This window comes from Aptenodytes forsteri, unplaced genomic scaffold (assembly GCF_000699145.1).
Source record: "Aptenodytes forsteri isolate BGI_AS27 unplaced genomic scaffold, ASM69914v1 Scaffold354, whole genome shotgun sequence".
Lineage (NCBI taxonomy): Eukaryota > Metazoa > Chordata > Aves > Sphenisciformes > Spheniscidae > Aptenodytes > Aptenodytes forsteri.
In genome coordinates this window covers 1186849-1211351 of record NW_008795043.1, presented here as the reverse complement: position 1 = coordinate 1211351, position 24503 = coordinate 1186849, and the positions used below count along the sequence as shown (strand labels likewise).

The 24503-nt window shown below is 37.4% G+C and overlaps 1 protein-coding gene across 1 annotated transcript; it reads left to right on the top strand.

Annotated features, from left to right (window-relative positions):
• Positions 1–3256: 3256 nt before the first annotated feature.
• On the top strand, positions 3257–24413 carry LOC103897019 (protein NPAT; the record flags this gene model as incomplete). Its single annotated transcript, XM_019471441.1, has 17 exons — positions 3257–3385; positions 5023–5083; positions 6609–6681; positions 7170–7210; positions 8272–8502; positions 9003–9087; positions 10259–10391; positions 10896–10987; positions 11071–11158; positions 12920–13016; positions 13547–13678; positions 14636–16330; positions 18054–18169; positions 18261–18369; positions 19421–19478; positions 21098–22253; positions 23141–24413. Coding segments are annotated over 17 exons (4374 nt in total), but the record flags the coding sequence as incomplete, so codon positions are not given.
• Positions 24414–24503: the final 90 nt, after the last annotated feature.

Sequence of the window (24503 nt, the reverse complement as noted above, 5' to 3'; positions counted from 1 at the left end):
CAGCGGGGCTTTGCTGGGGATTGTCAGCCGCCGGCAGCGCCCTCGGCGCGGCAGGAGAATGAAGCGGCTGCGCCCTTGACCCTCGACCGCGTCGCGCTCGTCCTCCCCGGGCTGGGGATGTCACTGCCTCTGCCGCCGAGGCGTAGCCCCGGGCCCGGCGGTCTCCGGGCTGGCCCCCTGCCCCCTTCCGGCCCGGTCTCTAGCGGGAAACAAACGCAGCTCGATCTTGAGGGACTTTCGGGCCTCTGGAGCCGCCGCGGGCGCAGGGGAGCCCGCCAGGCCGTGCGGGCCGGGCTGTGCTGCTCACCGGCCGCGTCTTGAACTCAGGATCTTCACGAGTTCAAGAAAATGCGGTGGTCTCTGGTGTCCACCTACAGACAGATGCCTGGTGAATGAGGTTTAATAAAGTATCTGATTACGGGAGGAATACAAGGGTGATCCAAAATACCAGAGGAGGCTAGGTTAAGGTTCAGATGGTTTTCCTTCCCTCCCTTTCTGTCACCTGTGAGGCTGCATTGAGAGTTTGGATTTGCTCAGTGTCTGTGGAAAGCTCAGAGTAAGTGTGTTCAGGACGTCGGGAGCAGACAGTGAATTTTCTAAATGACTTTATGCTTTGGATTATTTGGATACTGCCAAAGATAGTAACAAATGGATGGTAATCAAAAATATGACCCACATATCTAAGTCCCACACGTAAGCACCTGTTGGCACAGGTTGCCAAGATTTCCTGGCAGCTTGCATTGTGAGATTCAGTTTTCAGTTATCCACAAATTTTTTGAATCCCAAGCCATTTAGGCTTTTCTTCAGTGTCCTCCAGCACAATTTATTTTTAAATACTACCTGACATGTTTCTTGCTACTGTCTTGAGAAACAAGGCTTAGTAAGAGATGCAATGTTTTTATTATTGTGAAGTAAAGGAGGATTTTTAGAAACTCCATGCACTGTAAAAGAAGATTTGAAGTCATGCAAGGGAGATCTCTCACTGTACTTTTCTATAAAAAATTGGTTAAGTTACAAGTTTCTGAGTAGAAAGCTTATCTCGCGTGCTTACCAGAGACTTGCAGATGTAGCATACAATCTTGGTAATGTCATGTGTACTAAGAATGATCCATCCTATCTTGTGTCTATTGTGGCATGGTACATGCATCATGTCTAGAAAACTTCTGAGTAACCTAAGGTTGTAGAACAGGATATTCCTTGTAGCTATTTCTGTTTTCTAATAGGGATTCCTCTTCCATGAGGCATCTCTGAATTTGGGTGGATAAACAGGCTTCCCAGTGTGGCTCTTCTTCCATCTTTTTTTTTCTTTTTTTTTTCTTTTCTTTTCCCTCTAGATAAGTCTTTCTGGTGCTGTGAAGGTTGATGAATATTGGTTTAAGAAACAAAACTAAACTGATAAGATGAGCTCACCCATAGAAAAATACGTAAGAATAAGATGAGCTCACCCATAGAAAAATACATAAGAAAATTTATATTCTGCTAATTAATGTAAGAGTGAATGTGTGCTATGAGTTAGACGTGTCTTTACATTTCTTAAGATAGAACAAAATATTGCATCATTCCTAGTTCAGAAGGTACTGTACCTTTTGTGCCTTTAATTTGGTTTTGGCAACGTTAAAGATTGTGTACTGTTATGTCATTATACAGTGTGTGCACAAGCAGTTCAGTTCAGTTGCACAGAAGATCTCAATTCAGGCATTTTTAAACTTTGGAATGCCTTATTTTGCAGGAAATCGGTGTATGCACCAAATGTGCCTGTATGCAAGCATTCAGTCATCCCTTGCAATACTGTAGTAGTAGGTTCAAGAAAGAAAAATTGCAACTTTTTATGTAAATGTCCAGTTGAGTTTGATTGTAAGAACAGCCATACCAGCACAGATCAAAGCTCCACCTAGCCTAATGCCCCATCTTCCGTCCTGGCCAACAGTGGATGGTATAGTGGATAGGAATAAGACTGGCACATAATTGTGTTTCCCCAAAATACACTTTCAGCTTCCAGCAATTTGTGGCTTGAGAGTTTTCTAGCAAAATGTATTTGAAAAATGAAATAAGACAGCCCTTTCCTTTCCACAGGTACCACTAATGTTTTCTGTTGGGTAGGCCAGCTCATGATTAAACTCACGGTGGTTATTCCCAAACTGTGTTTAACTTTCAAGTTTGCGTATTTGTTGAAGACCTGAACAAGGGCTTGTGTGTCTGAAATATGATCTGTTTTTTCCAGTTTATACTCAGATCTGCTGGAAGATATTTGTCTTCATGCAAACTCAAAGGCTGCATTTTTCTATAGGCATTCCTATAGAAATGGTCCTGGGGTGGACCATTTTGGGGGTCCATTGAAATAGATATGCTGATGTATATATATCCTGCATTGTATAATTAGGCACATATTTTATCCTTTCTTTAAAACATTGCATGTTCAGTTCTGCTACAAGCAAGAAAGAAGAGACATTTTCTTTTGTGGTTCTTTGTTCTAGAAGCCTTCATTCAGATCGGTCTATTTCTATCTTCTAATGTTTAGAGTATTTGAAGATTAAAGCAGGGTTTAAAAGGTTGATTAAAGCAGAACATATTTGCTGAGGAATGGAACTTTGGAAAAGTAAACTTTTTCAGTATATTTCCTGTTAAGGTAACTACTGAGTCTTGGGGTATGTACAGGGCACAAGTTGCAGCTAGTACATCTATTCGAAATGAAAATTACAGTAAGTGGCGGGAAGAAACCTTTTTCTGTAATTAATTATTGTACAGTGCCATTTTTTTAATAAATTTTATACACTGTTGTAACAGCTGCACAGGTTTTACCTGTTTTGAAACAGGAGGATGCATGGAGAGTTATTGTTACATAGCAATGCATTTTATTAACAAAGTATTATAGAATTCCATTTAATTATCAAACTGGGTTGTTCAGCCCATGTGAGAGTTAGTTTGTCAGCCTCCTGAGCCAAGAATTTTTATTCTCTTGTCTATACAGTACTGCCTGTACTAAAGATCAATCAGAAATTGTTCATATTGCCTCACTTTCAGTCTTGAATAGTTTGTAAATACAGTGTAATATCAATAATATTTTGTGTTCTTTCTGGTTTTAACTATTAAAGAAATATTTTGCAAGATACATATTCTTTCAAAATAACTTCACTTTCCTTGTCTAACATACAAATCTTTACCTGATTATTTCAACACTACATGCATCTGGTTATGTTAATGCTTTGATACCTATTGAGCAGAAGTAATGAATGAAATAGCAAAATTTTCCATCTGATTTGTTGCAGGGTATTTACAACAGGAAAAACTTCTAGCTACCTGCCGTGAATTTATTTTGGAAAGCTCAGATTTGAAAGAATATGCAGAGCACTGTACGGAGGATGGGTTTATTCCAGCCTGCTTGCTGGTGAGTTTGTATTTGCAAAGCAGAAAGTTAAATTGTCTTGCATCCATGGAAGAGAAAATTGAGATTTCTCAATTACTTCTCAAATGCTGCTTAAAATCTGTCCCCTCTGGTTTTTGGGGTTTTTTTGCATCCTGTGGTATTAGCAGTTATCTGGTTTCTGGTCTTTAAGCTTACTAAGAAACATTTAAGCGTAAAATATGCAAATTGATTTCAGCATATTACATTTAGTCTGCTTTATAGCTTTGAGGTTGATTTATGGAAGGGTGTCATGAGGGTTTTATTGATTTCAGGGCTGCTCTTGTAATTTATTGGAGATTGCTTTCCTATCCTAGACACGGCAGCCAGTAATGTTCCATTTCAAGTACATATTAAATATTTAGGTAAGGTGCCTCAGCTTTATCTAAGGCTACCAAATTTTGTTGACAAAAACTGTGTTTCAGTTCAGCTTCCTCTTTGATCAGTATCATCTGCTTCGTCCCAGGTGAAATGTGGAACTTTGGGTGTGCATAAATACAGTGTGTAGCTACATATGTAAATATGTGCATATAGCTACAGGGTAATTAGATACTTTGAATTTTTAACATACACAAAATGGGATTTTTAATATAGTATGCAAATTACAGGGTTTAGATATTGCTATGTATCAACGCTTTAATGTTTATATGTGTATCTTCTTCCTGTTTTCCATTTCATTCTTCTAATATATCAGTTAATTATATGGTCTGGGATTTTGTCCACAGTATTCAAAATGTGTGGAAATCTTTTCTGAGATCCGAGGTCTTGATGCACCTATTCGAAACAGACCATTGAGCTTACTTCATTTACAAGTAATTTGTAAATGAGATTTGTATTACATTTAGTCATCTGTACTTCGGGGGTAGGGAATTGAGAACCAAGCTATGGCCAGCAAAAATTAGAAAAACCAAATGTAAATAGATTATCCAGATTTTTAAAGTTTTTAATTATCTTCCTTTTCTCAGTATAAACATTTTTCCTGTTTTTCATAGAAAAGTGATGATATGATAGCGTCTAAGAAAAAATTCTCACTGCAGCTCAAAATAGTTGCAATAAAGGGCTGTATTTGTCATACCCTGTAGAGTTCCCGCTAGTAAACAAGACAAGAAGGTACAACAAATGATAGTGGTAACCTTAAAATCTTAATTCCCTTTGTTTAACTTAAAATAACAGAACAAGTAAATACAATATGAAAGTTAATTCTGTGTGACTGTTAAGAATTTTACTTTAGACAGAAGTTCTCTTCACGTTTGCATCTTAATGCATGTTGCATTCCAGGATGATAACTATTCATTGCTCTGTTACAGCCATTCATCATCTTATTTTTGTGTTTTTATTTCATAATAACAAAGGTGAGTGGAGGTCATGCAGCTCTAACTGCTATACCGGTGTTGTGCAATGAGATCAAGCACTTCAGATTTTGTGTTCATAATGGCATTTTGTTCCATAGATTGCTCTCTACCTAGCTTGGGAAAGCCCAGCACCAGCAGCATAAAGTGCAGTTCCTTGTGTTGAGGGTCAGCATGGTGTTGTCTTCTAAAGAACTGCTTAAATATAATGTGATACAGCAGATGAAGTATAAGTTATTAGTGAAGATTCTAAGATCAGTATTTTTTTTCCAGTCCCTGTGTGGAAAAAACTTGACCACTATTCTTAATGAATACGTAGCCATGAAAACAAAAGGTAAGACTTCAGAATGAGATTTTATTTTTCTTATGTATCTGTTGTGACCTCCTTGAGGAAGAGGTATTATCCGCCTATATATGGACTTAGAGCAATCCCCCATCTATGCTAGAAGTTGAAGGTTTCCATATTATGCAGACAACGGCCAATTAGATCAGCATCTTGTGAGCAAAATTAATTTATTATCTTAGTTTGGATTTGCCAGCATATATTTTCACTTCAAATTTGAGCAGAACTTCTAATGTAACAAAGCACAAAGATATAATAAAGTGTGCAAAATGTATGCGTTTATGCTTGTAAAATTATAGTTTATTGTTTATACTACAAATAGGAGGGGGAGATGCTGATGTCCTCTCTCTGGTGACGGGCGATAGGACATGCAGAAATGGAATGAAGCTGCATCAGGGGAAGTTCAGATTGGACATTAGGAGCAGGTTCTTCACTGAGAGGGTGGTCAGTCACTGGAACAGGCTCCCCAGGGAAGTGGTCACAGCACCAAGCCTGTCAGAGTTCAGGGAGCATCTGGACGATGCTGTTAGTCATATGGTTTAGTTTTAGGTAGTCCTGCGAGGAGCAGGGAGTTGGACTCAGTGATCCTTATGGATCCTTTCCAACTTGAGATACTCTATGATTCTATGAAATAACCAGGAAGAGTCCTATGGTGTGAAATGTTTCTTGTCTTGTTTTTAAAACTAATTAAAATCATTTCAGAATAACTTAATATTATGTATGAATATTAGAGACAGAGCTGGAACGTTTCCTGTTTTTAAAAGCAGTTATTGAGCTTCTGAATGTTGCCAAGTCTTACAATTTTTCGATACATGTTGTATGATTAGATTTTAGTGGTGCTTGGTTCTAAGACTTGCAATTTAAGACACATCATGTTTGGAACATTTCTGAATGTTTTTTTCCTTTCACACTAGGTTTAATAGAAATGGTAACTAAGACACAAACATACTTTCTTCAAAATACTTTGTACTTGGCACCTTGAAAAACTTTATAAATTGATCTGCTTACATCTTTCCATTTATACTTTAATGTTCTGTGCTTCAAAAATACCAAGTGTTTTTACCTGTTTGGGTGACATCTTAAAATAAACCATTACTTCTAAAGGCCTGTCTGCCAGGTTACAATTTTCAAAAACACACGAGTGACTTGGGAATATGGCTACCATTTCCAGAAGTGAGTTAGTTTATGTTAGCATGTGTTTGCCCGGGAGTCAACACCATGTGCAGATTCCGTTGAGAATTATCATCGTGAATGTCTTTGCCTCAGTTTCATTTAGACTTCTAAAACTGAGAACTGTATCCATGATGAGTGTGTGTTCATATCAATCAAAGTTCTTAAATTAGGAGTTAGGGCTCTCTAATTAACAGAATATTAAGAAGGCGACTAGACACCTGAAGTTTGATGATGGCTGAAACACCCCTTAATAATTATTTTGCTTGTGATTTAACTTTTTCTCAAGATGTATCTGTTTCAGGCATCTAAAATGCCTAAATTTTTTTTTTATGGTTTATTTTAGAAACAACAAATGAAGTTCCAGCAATGATGTCGTCTCTGTGGAAAAAATTAGACTATACACTTTCTCAGATCAGGTAATACAGTTTTGAAATCAAGAAAGTAAAATTTCACTCTAAGAGCGAGACCCTATGTTGATCAACTCCCCTTATCATTGTATGAGAATGGTTTTGCTCTCTATTGCCACTGAGAGATGGTAAAAGAGAGAGGTATGTGAGAGTTGATAGCTGAGTAGACATTTCAAGATTTTAAGGCAGGACGAGCAGATAAGGAGGGTATTAGTGTGAGTATGTGACCTTCCTGTAATAAAACAATATACTATGACTCATTTAGAATCCGATACCATTGTGGTTACTTGATCAAAAATATAACAGTAAGCTTCATTTGAAGGATCTGTGACCATTGTTTGAAAGAATAAAAATAACAATCAGTAGATTGAAGCTTTCTGAAGTGATGTGTGGTTGGGACCAGACTGACATTAACCGTATGATAGATACCGTCGCACTGTGTAGCTGAGTGTTTCCATTGTGCTCCTTTTATTTATGTCACCTGCTTTATTTTTTAGGAGCATGCAGAATTCCACAGGATTTTCTGCTAATCAAAGGAGTAAGTAACTGAGCCAATTCCATGGGATCAATAGGCTTTATGTTCAAATTATCTGTGTTGGCAAAAAATGGGGGAATGCTGCAGCAATCAGTAACACATCCTTACTCTTAAAATGTTGTCAGATCTCTTCTGCAGTGTTTTTTTCAGCATGTCTGTTGTCTTCAGTGCAGTCTGTGGATTACTGTAATGATCAAGAAAGGAAAATAAGAAAAGCTGAGCTTTTTGCAAGGGGCTTAAATTCTATATATAGCATTTTCTTCTCTGCTGAAAACTTTTTAGTTTACATGGTTAAAAGGTTTAAAAACTGCTGCTTCAGTCCTGAAGCTGTTGACTTAATTTGTGGTTCATAGAGGAACTGAAAACATAACCAGTCTAATTATGATGCAGTTTCATTTCTGTACAAGGGGAATACAAAAATGTGTTACAGTCTTGAAATGATTATTTTTTTATGCATACAAACATATATCTAAGCAAAATATGAAAAGATACCTTGTTCTATCTAGAATTGTTTCTTTCTTTACAAAAACTGCCAAATGAACTCTCAAAAAAGAAAAGTTATTTTACTTAAAAATAAATTTTTCTCTCTGTAGTACTTTTACTGAGTAACCTGTGTGAGAAAAGAGAATGTGAAATATAGGTAGTGATTGTTCTGGATCTGAGATTCACTGGATCAGGTGGTGTTCTGTTTAAATTTGTCAGATTTAGTCTGATAAATAAATGCAAACTTACATTGGTTTAGCTATTTCAGTTAAGGTCAATTATATGAGTGGCATATTATGTAATGAAATATCATTTTGGTATGATTTATTCTTGTAAATATTTAAGCAATGATACAGGCATGGTTACAATGTCTATGTAAGTTGGCTGTACTTCTTGAATTGTTTTGGCTCAAACCTGTAACACAGGAGAAAGATGGGTGCTACTTACTTTTTGAGTTTCATGAATTAGTCGTTGAAGTACAAAAAAGTTTCAATGGAGCATTCTTAATTAGGTCTTGGAAAATCAGCAACCTTTTTAAATTCCTTTACCATATATTTTCATCTTGTCTTTATTATCTCCAGCACGTACAAGAAGTGGAATTGTAGAAATGAAAAGACAGAGAATGCTTCAGCAATCAGCTCCTGCAAACTCAGGATTGTTGGCAGTAGCTCATCAGTCAGGGCCACAGAATTCCTCTTCTGTTGTATCTCCTCAAGTTATTCACAGGCCAACAATAAATCAAAGCATGTCACAGACAAGAGTGAATACATTGTTTGTGCACCAGTCACAAACCCAAGAAAACAAGATCAGCAGTAAGTTGCACACTTTTTTAAACTTTTTTTCTGTGAAAAATCTATGGATATAGATGGAAGTTTTCTAAAATCAGGGCTAATCATCTTCCACCAAAAAAGTTTCAGAAAATTCATGCTTTGTTCCCCTAGCTCTCCAAACTGGTTCAGGTGATTAAAATAAAAGGAGTGCGCAAAAGAGAAATGGCTCTTGCATACTTGCTTGCTAATGTGAGTTCAGAGATCAGAAGTGCATTAATTTGTCATTATTCTATCCTGTGTTCTCACCCTCACCCAAAACACTTGTTTTAGCACATAGGGATGATCCACATCAAGTTGATTTTTTTCTCAGGATATATTTAAAAGGAATGATTCTCATTTTCATGATAATACCAAATTATTTTGTGTCAATTCCCAGGAATTGATTGGAACATAATAAGTAATGTATAGATTTCTGTAGTGCTCTAAAAGTGTCACTGGAAAAAGGTATTGGCATCATGATCCTTTTTTTTTCCTTTATAAAGCAGGAGATTTCATACACATTCAAGTTCCAGCATCACAAGAACGAAAGCTTCATTCAAATTTGCTTTCTCCAGGAAGACGAAAAAGGTAAACACGGGGTTTTTTTGGTTTGGTTTGGGTTTTTTTTAAGATTGTTTAGAGATTATGTGGTGTTCTAACCTCTAGTGTAAATTTTCTTAGATGGTGGAGTGTTTCACATTTAAGATCCGCTGAGAGTGGCCAGTGTGTGATGTTTCACAAAGGAAAGAAAAGTCAAAGAACTTAACCTAAGACTGATAGGAGGCTACTTGTGCTTCTTTATTGGATATAGCCAGTCTTTACATTATTCCAGTATTAGTCATAGGCAAATAATCTTGGAGCCTGAGATTTTGTATTCCTTCCAAAATATCCTTATCAATTATGAAAATTCTCAGTATTGATATAAACGTGTGTTTTGTCTGGTTTTAACTTAGAGAAACTATTGGCTTCAGTAAATTTTGTCAGCAAAAATTTTCATATTCACACTAAAAGTGGTGTGAAAAACTGTTCTTATACTAGTTTTGATTTTTTTTATTCTTTGATTCCAATGTCCTTTTGTTTTTAATGAGTTGACTGGTCTCTTTGTGTTCCATTTGTTGTCTTTATCCTTGACTAAATCCCAATCGGTGGTTTTGCTTATCATTTTTCCAGATCCTTACTCGTTTATACCTTTTCCAAATCCTCTCTATTCCTGCATGATTTTTTTGTATGTAAGTGATTTTAGTGCCACTGCTGATCGACGGTTTCAGAAGACCCTACACAGTGATTTCATATAAAAGCATTACATTTCCTATTCATAATCTAAATTCTTATGCAACCTAACATTTGTTTGCTGCTTTGACAATAGCTGTTCCTTGAGAGATCTTTATTTTCAGTGGTGATGCCCAAATCTTCTTCTTGAGTGGCAGTTAATTAGAACCTGTACCACCAGTTAAAGTAACGTGTACTGGAGGGGGAAAAAATACTGAATAGTGGGCATGGAATTCAATTTGCTATTGTGCTGTTTACCCACAGTCTATATATTTGTTTGTAACTTCTATGAAGTCAGACACAATATATGCATATGACATAATGAAACAGGTATTGGCTTTTATTGTATTTCCAGTATGTAGTTAATTTTCTGTTGATTAAAATCTTTCATTTGCTAAGAAGGAAGAGAAACACTTGATTTACTGACCATTAGGTCTATTGTTTGCTATGTTCTCACGAAGTACATCATAAATTTCCTGGAATGTTTCAGTGAATCTCAGAAGAGGAAAAGCATTGCAACATCTGGACCTCTTTCAGCAACTAGAAGTTCTCAAGACCCTGATGAAGTAATAATAGAAAAAGAAAGTGAGCCACTTGAAGAATTCATAGATGGTAACTTCCCAGTAAGTATATACTTATGGAAGGTATTTACATTTAAGAAACAAATTCAGACTAAGGAGAACTAGTCTTTTACATGTTGTTTGTCTTGGGTATTACAGAAATTAACTTTAGAAGATAAATTTATTGTTTCATATTTGAACTAGCTCTTCTGTGTACTAAACTAGTGAGGATGGCATGGCTATGTAGAGGTTTTTTTTTTTCCCTTGATTTATTGGCTTTGCTAAGATACCTGTAAGCTGTCAGAATACAGTAATTTTTTAAAGAATGAAACCAGAGAGCACAATAAGCCTTGCTGTACTTTAGGAGAGTAGAAGTACAGGAATGTTTTGCAATGATTTTCATAGCAATGTCATGCAGTCACAGATAGGCTGTCTCTCTGTTACAAAGAGTTCTCTGTGTTGAATTGATTTTTTTTTTTTTTTTTTACCAGTAAGTTGGAAATTCACGCTCCTTTTCTAGTGATGATAAAAATAGAAACCTGACCACTTTTAAACTGTGTTTTCCAGCAACTGGTTATTGAAAATGCCAGAGAAAAAATTTTGAGCAACAAATCTCTTCAGGAGAAGCTTGCTGAGAACATTAACAAAATCCTGGGCAGGTAATAAAAGAAACCTCTGAACTTCATACGTATTCTTATTTGATTTATTTTTGAGTTCTGAACTAATGACTAATGTGTTCCAGTGATGGCAATGTCGCTCAGGCCCCTAAACAGACAGACAGTGGTCCCACGGAACAGGAGACTTCAATTGATGAAATCCTTGGACTTCAGGTAGGTGTGGATTGCCTTGTTTACATTTTTTGAAGACCAGGCACATGAGAATCAGCCTAGTTCCCATAACTGATCAACCTCTGTCTACTGTCTGATACATGAGATTGCTCTCCTCTTTCTTTTCTTTCTTTTTATTTATTTGTTTGTTTTACAATACAGCTAAGCCTATCTAATGGCTGGCTTCTGCCCAGGGGCAGTTCCACAACTTCCCTTGCATAGGCATTAACTCTTACCTTGTCATATGGTGGTGGGCAGGTTTGAGGACCTGAACTGACAGGATACTAGTATTTTGCTGGGGTTAATTTTGAGCCAGTTTAACACTCTGAATTCATTCCCAGTGCCTGTACAAGGCAGCATAAGCATGCAGCAGGGTCAAAAGCCAAGGGAGTAGGACCGCTTCTGGCAGTGGCTAGCTGTTAACGTTACCCGCAGACTGAGTACACTGTCCCACAGTCACCAGCTGCCTGCTTGTCACTGGATCTTTGGTACCAGTAATTGGGTGCCAGCTTCTGACCGGGGATCTGATCAATAGCCTTGTAAAAGAAAAAGGAATTTAAAATATCTTGTGGACTCCAAACATGTTTAGTCTGATCTGATTTTCTGATTTGCTGTAAGATAAATATGGATTGTCTAGTATAGCAAGAGAAATTGTCTTTGGAGGCTAAATAAGGATGCTTTTTCTTCAAATTTAATATTTTCTTGCTTTTGGAGGAAATGTACATTCTACTTCTACAAACTAAACTTCTAGTGTTCTCCCTTCATTCTCCTACAACCCTCAAGCTGGCAATCACAGAGTTATAAAGGGCTTTTAATGAGGGAATTACAGTCTTCACGGCCCTCATGAAAAGGGCAGGAGAGTAGAGGCAGTTGCCTGTTTACAAAGTAGAGGCATCTGTTTTTAAAAAGCTATTCTTCTGTCACTTGGTGATTTTTAGGTCAATTTTTGTCAAAATACAGAGCTGAAAAGCTGTATTCCATTTGTCTGAGCAGAACAAAATCAAAGTAGCTTCTTGGTTTAGTTAGAGTAGCTGAGACAAAATGATCAAGCATGTCACATGGAATATCCACCCTTACAACCACCATATCAAAGGTTGTAGAGTGCTTAGAGGATCTCTGGGAAGTCAGGAGAAACTTTGCATTTGAATATGTACTGAGTGCCCCGCTCATTTTCTTCCTGGGCTGCTACCAAACAAGTCAGCTTGAAACAGGAACCTTAGAGCAGTGTCCTGTGTAGCTGTGCCTTCCAACTGCCTTCCACAGAAGAGTAGTTGGAAGTTACGTTATAGAACATGCAATGGGTAAATGAAATAAAACTTCCCTTTGCTTAGCATTGTCTTCTAGATATATGCAAAACCAAGAAATTAGGGTTTATTTGGGGATTCTTTTTACCAGTGGCTGGCTAGTGCAGGCTCACGGTGTTCATACCATCTGCATAAGCTTCCAGTGTAGCCCGAGATTTAGTCCTTCTTAAACGATGCTGGTCATTATGTGGAGAACACTCCAATATGCATGTGCAGGGTGTGATGTCTGACAAAGATGTTTGGGTTTTGGGGGACTTTATTTCTTAAACTTCAATCACTAATATTTTTTACAGACATTAAATTTGTGGCAGAAATGTTTCCAGCATTAGTCTTTATGTTTCTGTGCTGAGCAGAAGTAATAGAACTAAAAATAATCTGAAAAGAAAACAATTCTTGTCTGTTTTTCTTTAAGTTACTAAAGTAACTGTCTAACAGTTCTGTATGTCTTGTCTTTTCTCAGGGTGAAATTCATATGTCAGAAGAGGCTATACAGGACATTCTAGAACAGACAGAATCAGATCCAGCTTTTCAGGCACTCTTTGACTTGTTTGATTATGGTAGGGTATATTATTCTCAATTGTACCATTACTATAAAGCGTCGTGAACAATGAGTTTTCCTAAGTATTGCTTGAAGAAGCAAAGGTAATTCAGCTGGCCTCTTTTGCAAGAGAAATGGACTGTATGGCATCCGTGTCCCTCAGTTCAGAATTAGATTTTTATATACATTTATATATGACTATAAAGTACAGCATTTTCTTGTGGCTGAAATCCTGGTTTTGTGCTGGCTCGGTGATTGTTTTACTGCTTTTATTTTAGACTCTTCTGGTCTAAAGGATGATAGTTGATACTTGTTTTTCTATTCTGTTGTAAAATTTTTCTATTTGTCTGATCAGGGATATCCTCACATAAAGTATAAGGATGTTCTTATGCTATTTCTGGATTTGTAATGAATATAGAAAAACAGTTCTTTGAGTTTAGGATGGCATTTCTTGAATTTGAAATCTCCATGCTTCATTTAAAATGTAATAATCACATTTGTGTGTAAAATGACATATTAATCATTCTTCATGCTTTATTTTGAAAATAGGAAAGAGCAAGGTAAACAAGAACTTACCTGCTGGTATTTCTGGTCAGAGTGGAGTAGAAAATGCAATCCTGGTGGATGAGGATAATCTGGAAACACTTGAAAGTTCTTTAGGAACAGAAGAAACTAGTAGATGTAGGTTGTTTTGTGTTTTTTTCTCTAAGATCTCTTCTAGTCTGTTCACTTTTCACTATGAAAGTATTTATTTTGAAAATAGGAAAGAGCAAGGTAAACAAGAACTTACCTGCTGGTATTTCTGGTCAGAGTGGAGTAGAAAATGCAATCCTGGTGGATGAGGATAATCTGGAAACACTTGAAAGTTCTTTAGGAACAGAAGAAACTAGTAGATGTAGGTTGTTTTGTGTTTTTTTCTCTAAGATCTCTTCTAGTCTGTTCACTTTTCACTAGGAAAGTATTTTCAGACAATTTGTACATTCCAAAATATTTCTGTTTTCAGTGATAATATCCCATTTGACATTTACATTGCATGAACATATGGATACACATAGTCTGTTAGAAAGTTTCAGTCTATTAAATTTAACGGTAGTCCATCAGTGTACTTCAGGTTGTACTTGATAAGCTCTTAAATGAAAGCAGAATATCTGCAAAACTCTTTACTCGTTCAAAATGGAGATACTTTGCAATTTTCACTGTCAAACATAAATATAATATTTTACATCTAACCATACCAATCTTTTCTCTGTATTTTGTAATGTATTGGTTAATTAATACACAAAAAGGGTCAGTAGCAGATATTTAGAGAAAGTATATGAGAAATAGAGCTAAGAGGTCTTTATCCTGAGATGTTTATTGTGCTTCTGGAAATCTGATTTAGTGACTTGAGCCATTTGCTTATTATGTGTATACTTATTATTTATGTACAAACTGATTTGCCAGATTGCCTAATCTATGTAATCTAACCATACGTTTCATATACTTTCCACTCAGCTTGAAAGTAAGGATGAGTAGCATTATTCCCACTAAGTTCCATGTGAAACAGTTTTCCATTGAACTGATAAGTTGCTTCTAAAATGCTGTTAAAGGACCATCTGTTCTAATTATCATGGAATTTATTTATTCTCTGTTTTACAGGTGATAATTCTAGAGAATCACTATCCTGTAAAGGCTTTCAGTTAGGAGAAGCATCATGTGCCTTGAAGACCAGCATCAATGATGATGATACAGCTAAGAAAAATACAACCAATGAGCAGCTGCATGGAAATTGTAGACCAAGAAAGCAGACTGAAGTACTCAAAACCATTACCCCTGAACATATTGGAGAGCTTGAAATCGCCTTTGACTCTGTGCCTGGTTTGACTGAACCTAACAAGAGACAGACTTCTGATAGCGAATGTAATGAACACTGTGGAGATTCTTACGATAAAAACGAGTTGTCTGCATTAGTATCTGAAAGTGAAAGAGCTATGGAAATTGAAAAAGGTCCACTAAGTCATAGTGCTCAAAGTAGTCCTAACTTAGAATATGTTCATTCTGATAGTCCGCAGATTTCTTTGATTTCATTGGCAGAAGGTACTACAGCCAGTGAAAACAAAACACATTCTGGAAGTAAATGTCACTTACCACCAGATACATCACTGTCTGAAAAAACACTTACTAAAAGCCCTTCTGATGGGAGCCCTGGCCACAGTGTACTGCTGAGAAAAAACGATTCATCAATTTCTAGCCCGTTGGCAGATGCAGGAAAAGAACAGGCTGTAACAAATGATACAGCTGCCTTACCTGGTATTTTACAGGAGAACTCTAGCCACCGCTCTAACAATCAGGAACAGAGTACACAGTCAGACTGTGCTGCAAGATCTGCAGTGAAGATTTCGGATCTTGACAAAACAGAGTTGCAGCTTGAAGTTGTTGATACTTCTAACAAACCTTATTCAAATGATCAACATACACTTGATAAGCCTTATAAGAAAGATTTTAACCTCCCTTCAGGACTGTCAAACTCAGAGGGAACACAAGGGGAAATGCAAGAACCTTCATCTTCTACAAAAGTAGATGCTGACAATATATATTTCTCTTCTGGTGATGATGCATGTACAGAAATTTCTGTAGTATCCACTGAAAATAATCTTACTACATCTGAAATATGCCACTCTCCTCTCCCAGAAACTGCATCCTCAACAGACGAGTCAGGTACCGAGGCCAAAAGTATAAGTGGTGTATCTTCTAGTAGTCAACCAATGGATGTTGATCCTTCTAATATAATGTCCCTCAAGATCATCATCAGCGATGACCCATTTATTTCATCAGACACGGAGTTAAATAATGCTGTTTCCAGCATCACAGGAGAAAATCTGCCGACTATAATATTGTCTTCTCCAGCCAAATCCCCAACCAAAACTGCAGGCCTGTCCAAATGTCTGTCTTCAGAAGACACAGAAAAAAATGTGGATTCAGCTTTGGCAGAGCAGAATCTTCTTGTGCTTAGACCCAAGGATCCTGTGGTCACCTCAGTTAACACTCAGAATGAAGACTGCACTGTTTTTTCAGTTGCAGGTACAACTAATCTTTCCAAGGAAGGGGGATTTATACAGTTGATGCCAGCAACGAGCACAGCTTTTGGGAATTCAAACAACCTTTATATAGCCACCTGTGTGACAGATCCAGCTACCTTGGGCACAGCTGTAACACCATCAAATGTAGTTGTATTGCCCAGCAATTCTATGCCACTTGCTGCCCAAGCTCCAGCTGTACAACAGTTACGGACTCCTCCTAGATCCAGCAATACGTTTGCAGCAAACCAGACTGTCTCCCCAAATTTCCCACAAGGTAATTTCATTATTAGAAAATGACTGAAAATGTGTTGTTTATATAGCATTTTTATTCCTTTTTTTGCAAGTACCTTAAAAGTAAACAATTTTTAAACACTGCTCTGTCTGCCCCTTGAAATTAGCCAGGAGTTACATATTTTTTGAGTATATTAGTTGCTACTAAAAATGAAATAAAAATTATGAAGAGTCATTGACCTGGCTGCTTTGAAAAAAAATAGCCTCATATTTCAGAAGCTTAAATTACGTAACTTTAGCAGTGATAAATTTAGGAAGCATATTTTGGCTTACACTAGGAAAGATTCCATTGTTTCGGGTAAATAAAGCAGTTCTTTTGTTTTTGTTTCATTAAGATTCGTGTTATAAATAGAATGCTATGTGTTACAGGCATCCATATTTAGTTTAGATAACTGGCTAGATGTAGATAGTCCTTCCAGAATTACCTCCTCCTTTTGTTTTGTTTCATTTTCCAAAAATCTGTTCTACACTAGAAGTACATTCAGACAAATATAAAAGTATAACATCATTTCTTTCCATAATATAAAATCTCTCCCAGTACAAGCATTTTTATTACTACAGCAATAAAAAATTTAAGTGCTTTTTAAAATGTTAAACCTAACTATAAACCAGCTGTAATCAACACATTTAGATTTCTTTCCAAAACTAAAAACTTGTTGCAGTTATCCTTCAATTTCTGTGTGTAGTCATTTCATTGTGGTCAGAGGCCAGTGCAACAGTATGTGCAAGATCTTGGAGTGCTGGCCTTTTCTGTCATTAGGATTTCTTTATGCAACTGTTATAATCTTCCCCCACCCCCGTCCCCCATAGAGAGAGAAATAGAAGTTTGCCCATTTTTCTGCATTTGATATTTTTCCTGGTAGTGCTTATGTAACTGAAGAACCACGTGGAATAAATTTTTCTTTCACTTTTGAAATTTTTCTTCCACTTTTCAATTAATGTGCTGTAATAGTTTCCCTATTCTGTAATTCCCATATGTCTGGCAGCCGGACACTCTTACAACCTGTTAGAATAACTGTTTTAAAACAAATGTTTTAACAATGATTTAAATAGTTAAATAGGAAACTTTGGCTTAAATATTCCAAATTAGTGTGCTTTATTTTATTTTTTTAAAATAATTAATCTCAAACCCCCTAATTAACTAGAATCTTTGTGTACTACGTTTAACACCTCCTACGAGCCAGGAGTATACATTAGATATCTACATACAGACAAAGCTAGCCTTTGCCAGCTTGTTGTGTGCTTCTAAGGGGAAGGTGTTACGGGTGCACTGGAAGAAAAAAAATAATTCTGCTAATGACTTTTGAGCATGATAATTGTGGAGAATAGGATGCAAATAACTGTTTTTACTAAGCAGCAAAATGAGCTATTTGATGTTACTTTTACTGTTTTTTATAAATCACTTTAATTCAAAGTTCAAGCCTTAGCATAGGTTTGTCATACTTCAAGCTTAATTTTGAACCATTTCTTAAAAAGGAAAACAGACTTTAACTAAAGAATTCGATACAAACTAAAAATAACACTGGTACTTACCCTGTTTTCTAGTAGTAATGTATAATAAAGACAGTGAAGTTTTTCTAAAAAGCCAGGGCTTTTCTTGCCACAGGTTTGACCATGCATAATTTTAAGAAATCCCGTCTTGAAGCTTCTCTTTTCACTGAAGTATTTGTAGTTTCTGTACAATTTTAACACTTGATATTTTTTAGGTTCTGCCATTATAATTGCGTCTCCGGTGCAACCTGTTTTGCAAGGAATGGTGGGAATGATACCTCTCTCAGTAGTAGGACAAAATGGAAATACATTCTCAGCACCTGCCCGCCAGGTAGCATGTCACAAATAAAGCTTTTCAAAATTAAAGCCGAAGTGATAAGGAGTCTTCTCGTAAATTGTAATGGAACATTTTGATTTTTAAGGTTCTACATATGCCTGTGGCTAATCCAGCGTGCAACAGAAGTGTCCCAAAACTTCCCATCCCTCCCAAATCACAGAAGATTCCTGGAGCAAGAAACAAGACTAATACAGGTACCTGCCTGGCATTCTTGAGAAGGGCAGAAGAAAAGTGGGGTTCTAAAGACATGTCAGTTTTGAGCAGTAACATTTTATAAATACCAATGCTCCTCTGCCAAGTAGCTGCTGTTAGTTAGGGGCCTGTACCTGCAGTTAGTAACTGTATTTGCTCGGTTTACAAAGAACTCCCAGCATGTAAAATAATTCCAGATTTGAGATTAAGCTTATTTCCAAAATTTGATGTTTCAAGGCTCTAATGCAGTTTTAAAAGTTTACTTTTCTTTATATTTCTGATTATTTTTCATCTCACTGGTTGTAAGTACAGTTTGCTGCTGTCGTTGAAACCAAGCCACATGGTAACAAAGAAGTTATTAAAGAGCCAGCAATTCTAAACATTTATTAAGGAAAATATTTAATAGAAGTGTTGCGTATTTATACAAAAAAAATGCACTCTGCTATCTGTTGTCTCTTTGCGATTTCAGGCATACGCTTCTGTATATTCATTTCACCGAGACCTTGCTTCTTTAAATAGTAAATTGAAACAAGACTGGAGTTACATTCATTTCTCAGTGTTGGGAGGGGGTAAAGAAAAATAATTGAAAATAGGAAATAAATTGAGTTATAAGGACAACTTGTGCTTTAGCCTATCTACCTTTTTTAAAAAGAGTAGGCTTACACATAAAACTGAAAATAGAATGAAGAAAAAAGCTAGGATTGTATAGTTAGTCTGCATTCTGGTTTGCTGATGGATAACTGAGAGTTCCCTGTGGTTATTTCCCTTCTACTTGGAAATCCCTGCTGTGCGTTTGTAAGTCCTGCATAGTTGGCTTTGTCTTGCCAGGCCTACGTATTATCTAAGTGTAGACAGCAAGCTTCTTGTTTATTCTTAGTTGGTGACCTTTGCTAAGCTATTAATCTGTAAACTTTAAAATTACGAAAAAATGGCAGAGTTTTGTTGCTAGGTTTTTCTTTATTGATTCTCTGTCAGGTGAAATGTCATTGTACTAACTGTGAGATGATTTACTTGGAATATTGTAGTTTATTAATACTTCATCTGTTGTTCCAGGAAAACTGGTACCAAGTGTAGCTGAGCCTTTGAACCATACAAATTCTCGAACACAAAGGTCAGTAGTGCTAGGTATTCAAACTCGCTTTCTTTTTCCTGCCATGAATTGCTTCGTACAGTATTGGTGGAGAGGAGAGCAGCTTTTTTTAACGATGGCATAAGCAGTACCCCCTTTATTTCCTCCTGTCTGTCTGCTAGGAGTATTGATACAGATGTGTGCTAGTGCTGGTGCAGCCTGTGCTAGAATTTTGCTGTTACTGTTCCTGTGTTAATTTTGTATGGCTTCGTGTTTATTTTCTCCTGTCTCAATTGTCAAATAAAAATTGTTTGAGCGGAGTCCAAGCTAGGAGAAATTGCCTGTTACATTTACTGGGAGATTTTGGACTAAAACCCCTTTTTTTTTTTCTTTTTTTTTTCCCCCCTCCTCTTTTTCTTTTCAGATAAGTGGTACCCATGGTTTTGTAGTATAGCCTCACTGCCTTTACGGCTCTCTGGCCCAAATCCAGTAGAGCTTGTTAGACTGGGTTCTGCATCTGTGTTTCAGCTGTGCAGATTAGAACACTGCTTAGTCATTTTAAAGTGAAAAGTCAAAGGAAAGATTGCGAGGAGAACAGCATGCTAACTTTATATTGATGAATGTAACTTAATTGCTAATTGGAATAGGTTTTCTGTTGGGCAAGAGAGAGAAAAGAAAGCAAGGCTTCAGTAGTAACTCTAGGCGGGATCAACCAGGGCTTTGATTTCAAAGCCTGCTTTTTTTTTTTTTTCCCCCTCCTCTTTTTCTTTTCAGATAAGTGGTACCCATGGTTTTGTAGTATAGCCTCACTGCCTTTACGGCTCTCTGGCCCAAATCCAGTAGAGCTTGTTAGACTGGGTTCTGCATCTGTGTTTCAGCTGTGCAGATTAGAACACTGCTTAGTCATTTTAAAGTGAAAAGTCAAAGGAAAGATTGCGAGGAGAACAGCATGCTAACTTTATATTGATGAATGTAACTTAATTGCTAATTGGAATAGGTTTTCTGTTGGGCAAGAGAGAGAAAAGAAAGCAAGGCTTCAGTAGTAACTCTCCTTATTATTAATGGACTTAAGAAACAAGGATGTTGGCATGAGCAAAAGAGTGTAGGAGAAGATAAGAAGTTCAGTTTAAATGTTAGAGGTGAAACGTTCTTTTATTGTAAAAATAAAACATACTTTAAAAAAATAATATACCTATTCAGAACTCAGTTAAAATGTTGGAAAAGTGGAGGAAAACAGGAACAATAAAGTCAACTTATTAAAAAAAACCCAAACAAACAACATATACCAAGGTATACAGTATACATGCACGCTGGAAGATAGAGCAAATAGTTTCCTTTTTGTTGGCTTTTTTCCCAGAGCTCTATTGCGTTTCCCCTCAGTCATCTCTTTTTCCAGGCTGAAGAGCCCCAGTCTTTCCAATTGTTCTTTGTACAGACTCTGTTTCGTACCTTGTTGTCATCCTTTTTGGCCTTCACTGAGCTTTCTGCAGGTGTCATCCCTTACTCTTGGTCTTTGTGTGTTGATAAAATACTTACATGTAGAGAATGGAGAGAGCTTTAAACAGGTGTTTTGAGGGGCAGGTGGGGACTTCCAGCCAGCTGAAATGAACTCGCCTAGTAAGAACAAGTATGTTACTGAAGTGTTTTCATCTCATTTTCAGGACTGGAAATTCGGACAAGCTTATTGCTGCAGAACTAAGAAGGAAAGTGGAGGAGAACTTACCTGTTGCACCAGTAGAGAGCACAAGCTCAAATTCAAAACAAAGTGAAAGTCACAGGAGAGTGCTTTGCTTTGATAACGTCCTACCCGCTCCAGGAGGAAACACCCAAATTCAGACTACTAAGAGTTTATCCCAAAAAGAAAGAAATGAAAATACTTTATTTGCTGTTGACTCTGCATCATCCTCTGCTAAGGCACAGGTAGCAAAGAGAGAGAAAGATAAAACATTGCCTAGAATTCTGTGTAAGCCAGAAGTTGGTAGCAACAGAAGCACATCTGCAAAGGAGCCACAGCCCGAGCGGAAGGTGGCAACTGCAGGGCTTCCATCAGATCCCTTCCACAAGACTACGGCAAATAAAGAAAATGAATTACAGAGGGATGCTGATGAAAAACAGAAGAACCAGGACACTGCCAAACTCTCAAATGGCCAACAAAGTGTTAGCTTATGGAATGAGAAGACAGTTGCTTCAGTGCAAGAGCTGAACAAAAAGCAAGGGTCACTGTCGAATGGGAATGGCAAATCTTCAGTGTCCGTTTCTTTGTCTTCGAAGGAGCCAAAGCGAGAACCAGCTAAAGTTTCCAACCAAGGCCTTTGCCTGTCAAGTCCGTTCACTAAACAGTGTGTGGAAATGTTGCAAGACATTCAGTGGCATAGCCCGAATAGTAAAACAGTTGAAAACGGAGAATTGCCAGTACCCCGTACGCCCTCTGGAGTTGGGGACAGACATACGGATGATACTACAGATAGCGTACGGACACCAACCTGTCGGCGCTTCAACGAGGATAGCACGACCCCTAGAATAATGGTACCCCCTGCTACGCCGGACTTGCCTGCCTGCAGCCCGGCTAGTGAAACAGGTAGCGAAAATAGTGTCAGTATGGCTGCTCACACGCTGATGATACTGTCACGGGCGGCTATTGCAAGGACTAGCACTGCAACCCCCCTGAAGGACAATACTCAACAGTTCAGATCTTTAAGGAGCACAGTAAAGAAAAGAAAACTAGAGGACTTGAATGAGGGGGAGAGAAATTCACGTTCTGCAAATAGAAAAGACCTTCAAAGCTCTCCAACGCCATCAAAAAAGAAGAAAATAAAGGCAAGTACAGGCATTTACTTTTTAATTTAAAATTCTAAATATGTATTGGACAAATGTGTATATATATTATTTATAATGGGATGGTTCAGAGGTGCTAGTCCACATCCCCGACATCCTATTTCTATTTGTCAGTTTTACTACCTTTGCCTCTTGAGCCTCCTCTGAACTAAGTTTTCTTAAGATTAGCATAGTTTTCAGATACACACAAGTAACTCCTACTGACTCTCTGCACATACCTATGAAAATAAAATTTTCACCTAAAACATGAATGAGTTTCTAAATGTTAACTTCAGACTAAGTTTCTAGGTGGAGTGTAGGAATTAGGCCAAACTCAAACTAGGCCTTACTAAAATTCAAGCTGTTTTTGCATCCTTGTTTACCACTGGGACTAGGAATCCATGTTTTGTGTGTTCCCAGTCTCTGTAGCCCACAGCACCATGCCTTTGACTTGGGGATTTTAATGGCAAACAGTAAAGGGGCGAGACGTGAAAAGGTGATGCATGTAAATAATCAAAAAGGGGACACAGTATAACTTCGTAATTCACCATACTTAGTTATAGCATACTCCTGAAATACTGTAACTGAAAAATGCTCACTTACTCACACTGCATATGTGACAAGAGCTGAGAGGCTATGCCTGTCTCAAGTCCGGGTAGGCTACTGCTGAAGCTGAGAGCTCAGCTACTCCTGTCCCATAACCATGCCATTTGCCCCCTGGGGGGTGTATGCAAGTGTGTATGTGTTTTGGTGCCTGATTTCTGGGTGAGCTTTGTGCAGTTATGTCTACAAGGTAGACAGAAGGATGAGGAAGAAAGGAGTGCTTACAGACTCTTCGGTATCCTCGGATTCTTAGTATTTAACACAACTTTTCTTTTCCTCTCTCACAGAAAAAGAAGCTACCAAATTCTTTTCCAGCAGGAATGGACGTGGACAAGTTCTTGTTGTCTTTGCATTATGATGAATGAAAAAAAGGAAGTTGAACTGTGCTGTCTAAGGCTAGGTGGTGTTATGCTGAGGTTTTGCATGGGAAGAGAAGTTAATTCTAAAGGGTGAGTTGCACTTTCAGTGCACTGAAGTTTCACTTTATAGCAAAATCATGCTGTTTCTGAAGCAGGTTGCTAAGTGTAAATATCATTGAGTTGGTGTATGTTTATTTTTGAAGAGCACTTGCGTAATTATAGAGCCATTTAATTTGCGAAATTGTAAATTTGTATAAATGTAATGTAAGAAAGGTTGTATGTTTCCTGTTACACCACGTTGTCTGTGTTTTGCTGCATTCTCTACTCACCCATCTGAACCGCTTAGCCAGTTTGTGAAAAGGTGGTGAATGTGAAGGCGGTATTTGTAGTTCACCGTTCTAAGACACGGGCAGCTAACCTGGCCACTTCCCGTTGTCTTGTTGAATCTGAAAGGGACGTACTCTTCAGGTGTAACTGGCTTGTACTAACACTCTCTTCTCTCATAATGGTCAAACCCATGTTGTAAGGCTTTGAATGAGTTAACGAAAATACCAGTAACTAAACATAAGGCCAACAAAACCTCCAGAAGTATTCCTCGTCTAATGAAGCTTTTCCCAACCAGTCATTCAGGTAAGAACTTCAGCTGGGATAGGCTTCATCTGTTTACAGTATTTGCTGCGTACGATGTCATTTGAACGCAAAAGCTGTTTTCAAACAACGTGGTTAACTTTCTTCTGGGTTAATCCCGGTATTCATACCCTGGCATGCATCTGATCTTTCTGTTTAACGTAGAATTTGCCGTAGCTGTTATACAAACTCTCTTCAAAACAGGCACAGGAGAAGCTCAGCCTATGTTTTAGTAATAATTAGCATGGGTGAAAATTGCCACACTAAGCCTTGCTCCAATACCGCAGAATTTTCTCTACTGGTATTTCCTCCTTTGTTCTCAAACTGTTGAGGTCTTAAAAAAATGCAAGTTTTCTTGTAAGAAAGAGATCTGTACAGCAACAGGGCGATGTTTCAGATAGTATACAAGGATTCCTAAGGAACCAATATTATGCAGTAGATGTTTATATTAAACCCATCCAATAACTAAATACTGCATAGCATTTACAGCTTGAATAAATATTTTTGTTTTAATAAAAAGTTGTGTGTCTTGCTTAATATTTTGTAAGTCCACTAAGCAGTTTGCAAATATTGCTTAGAAAAGTCATGTTGATTGGTCACTTTTGAAGACAAAGAGTTCAGTATTAAACACGGAGTCCTAACAGCAATTGTCAGAGGGGCTACG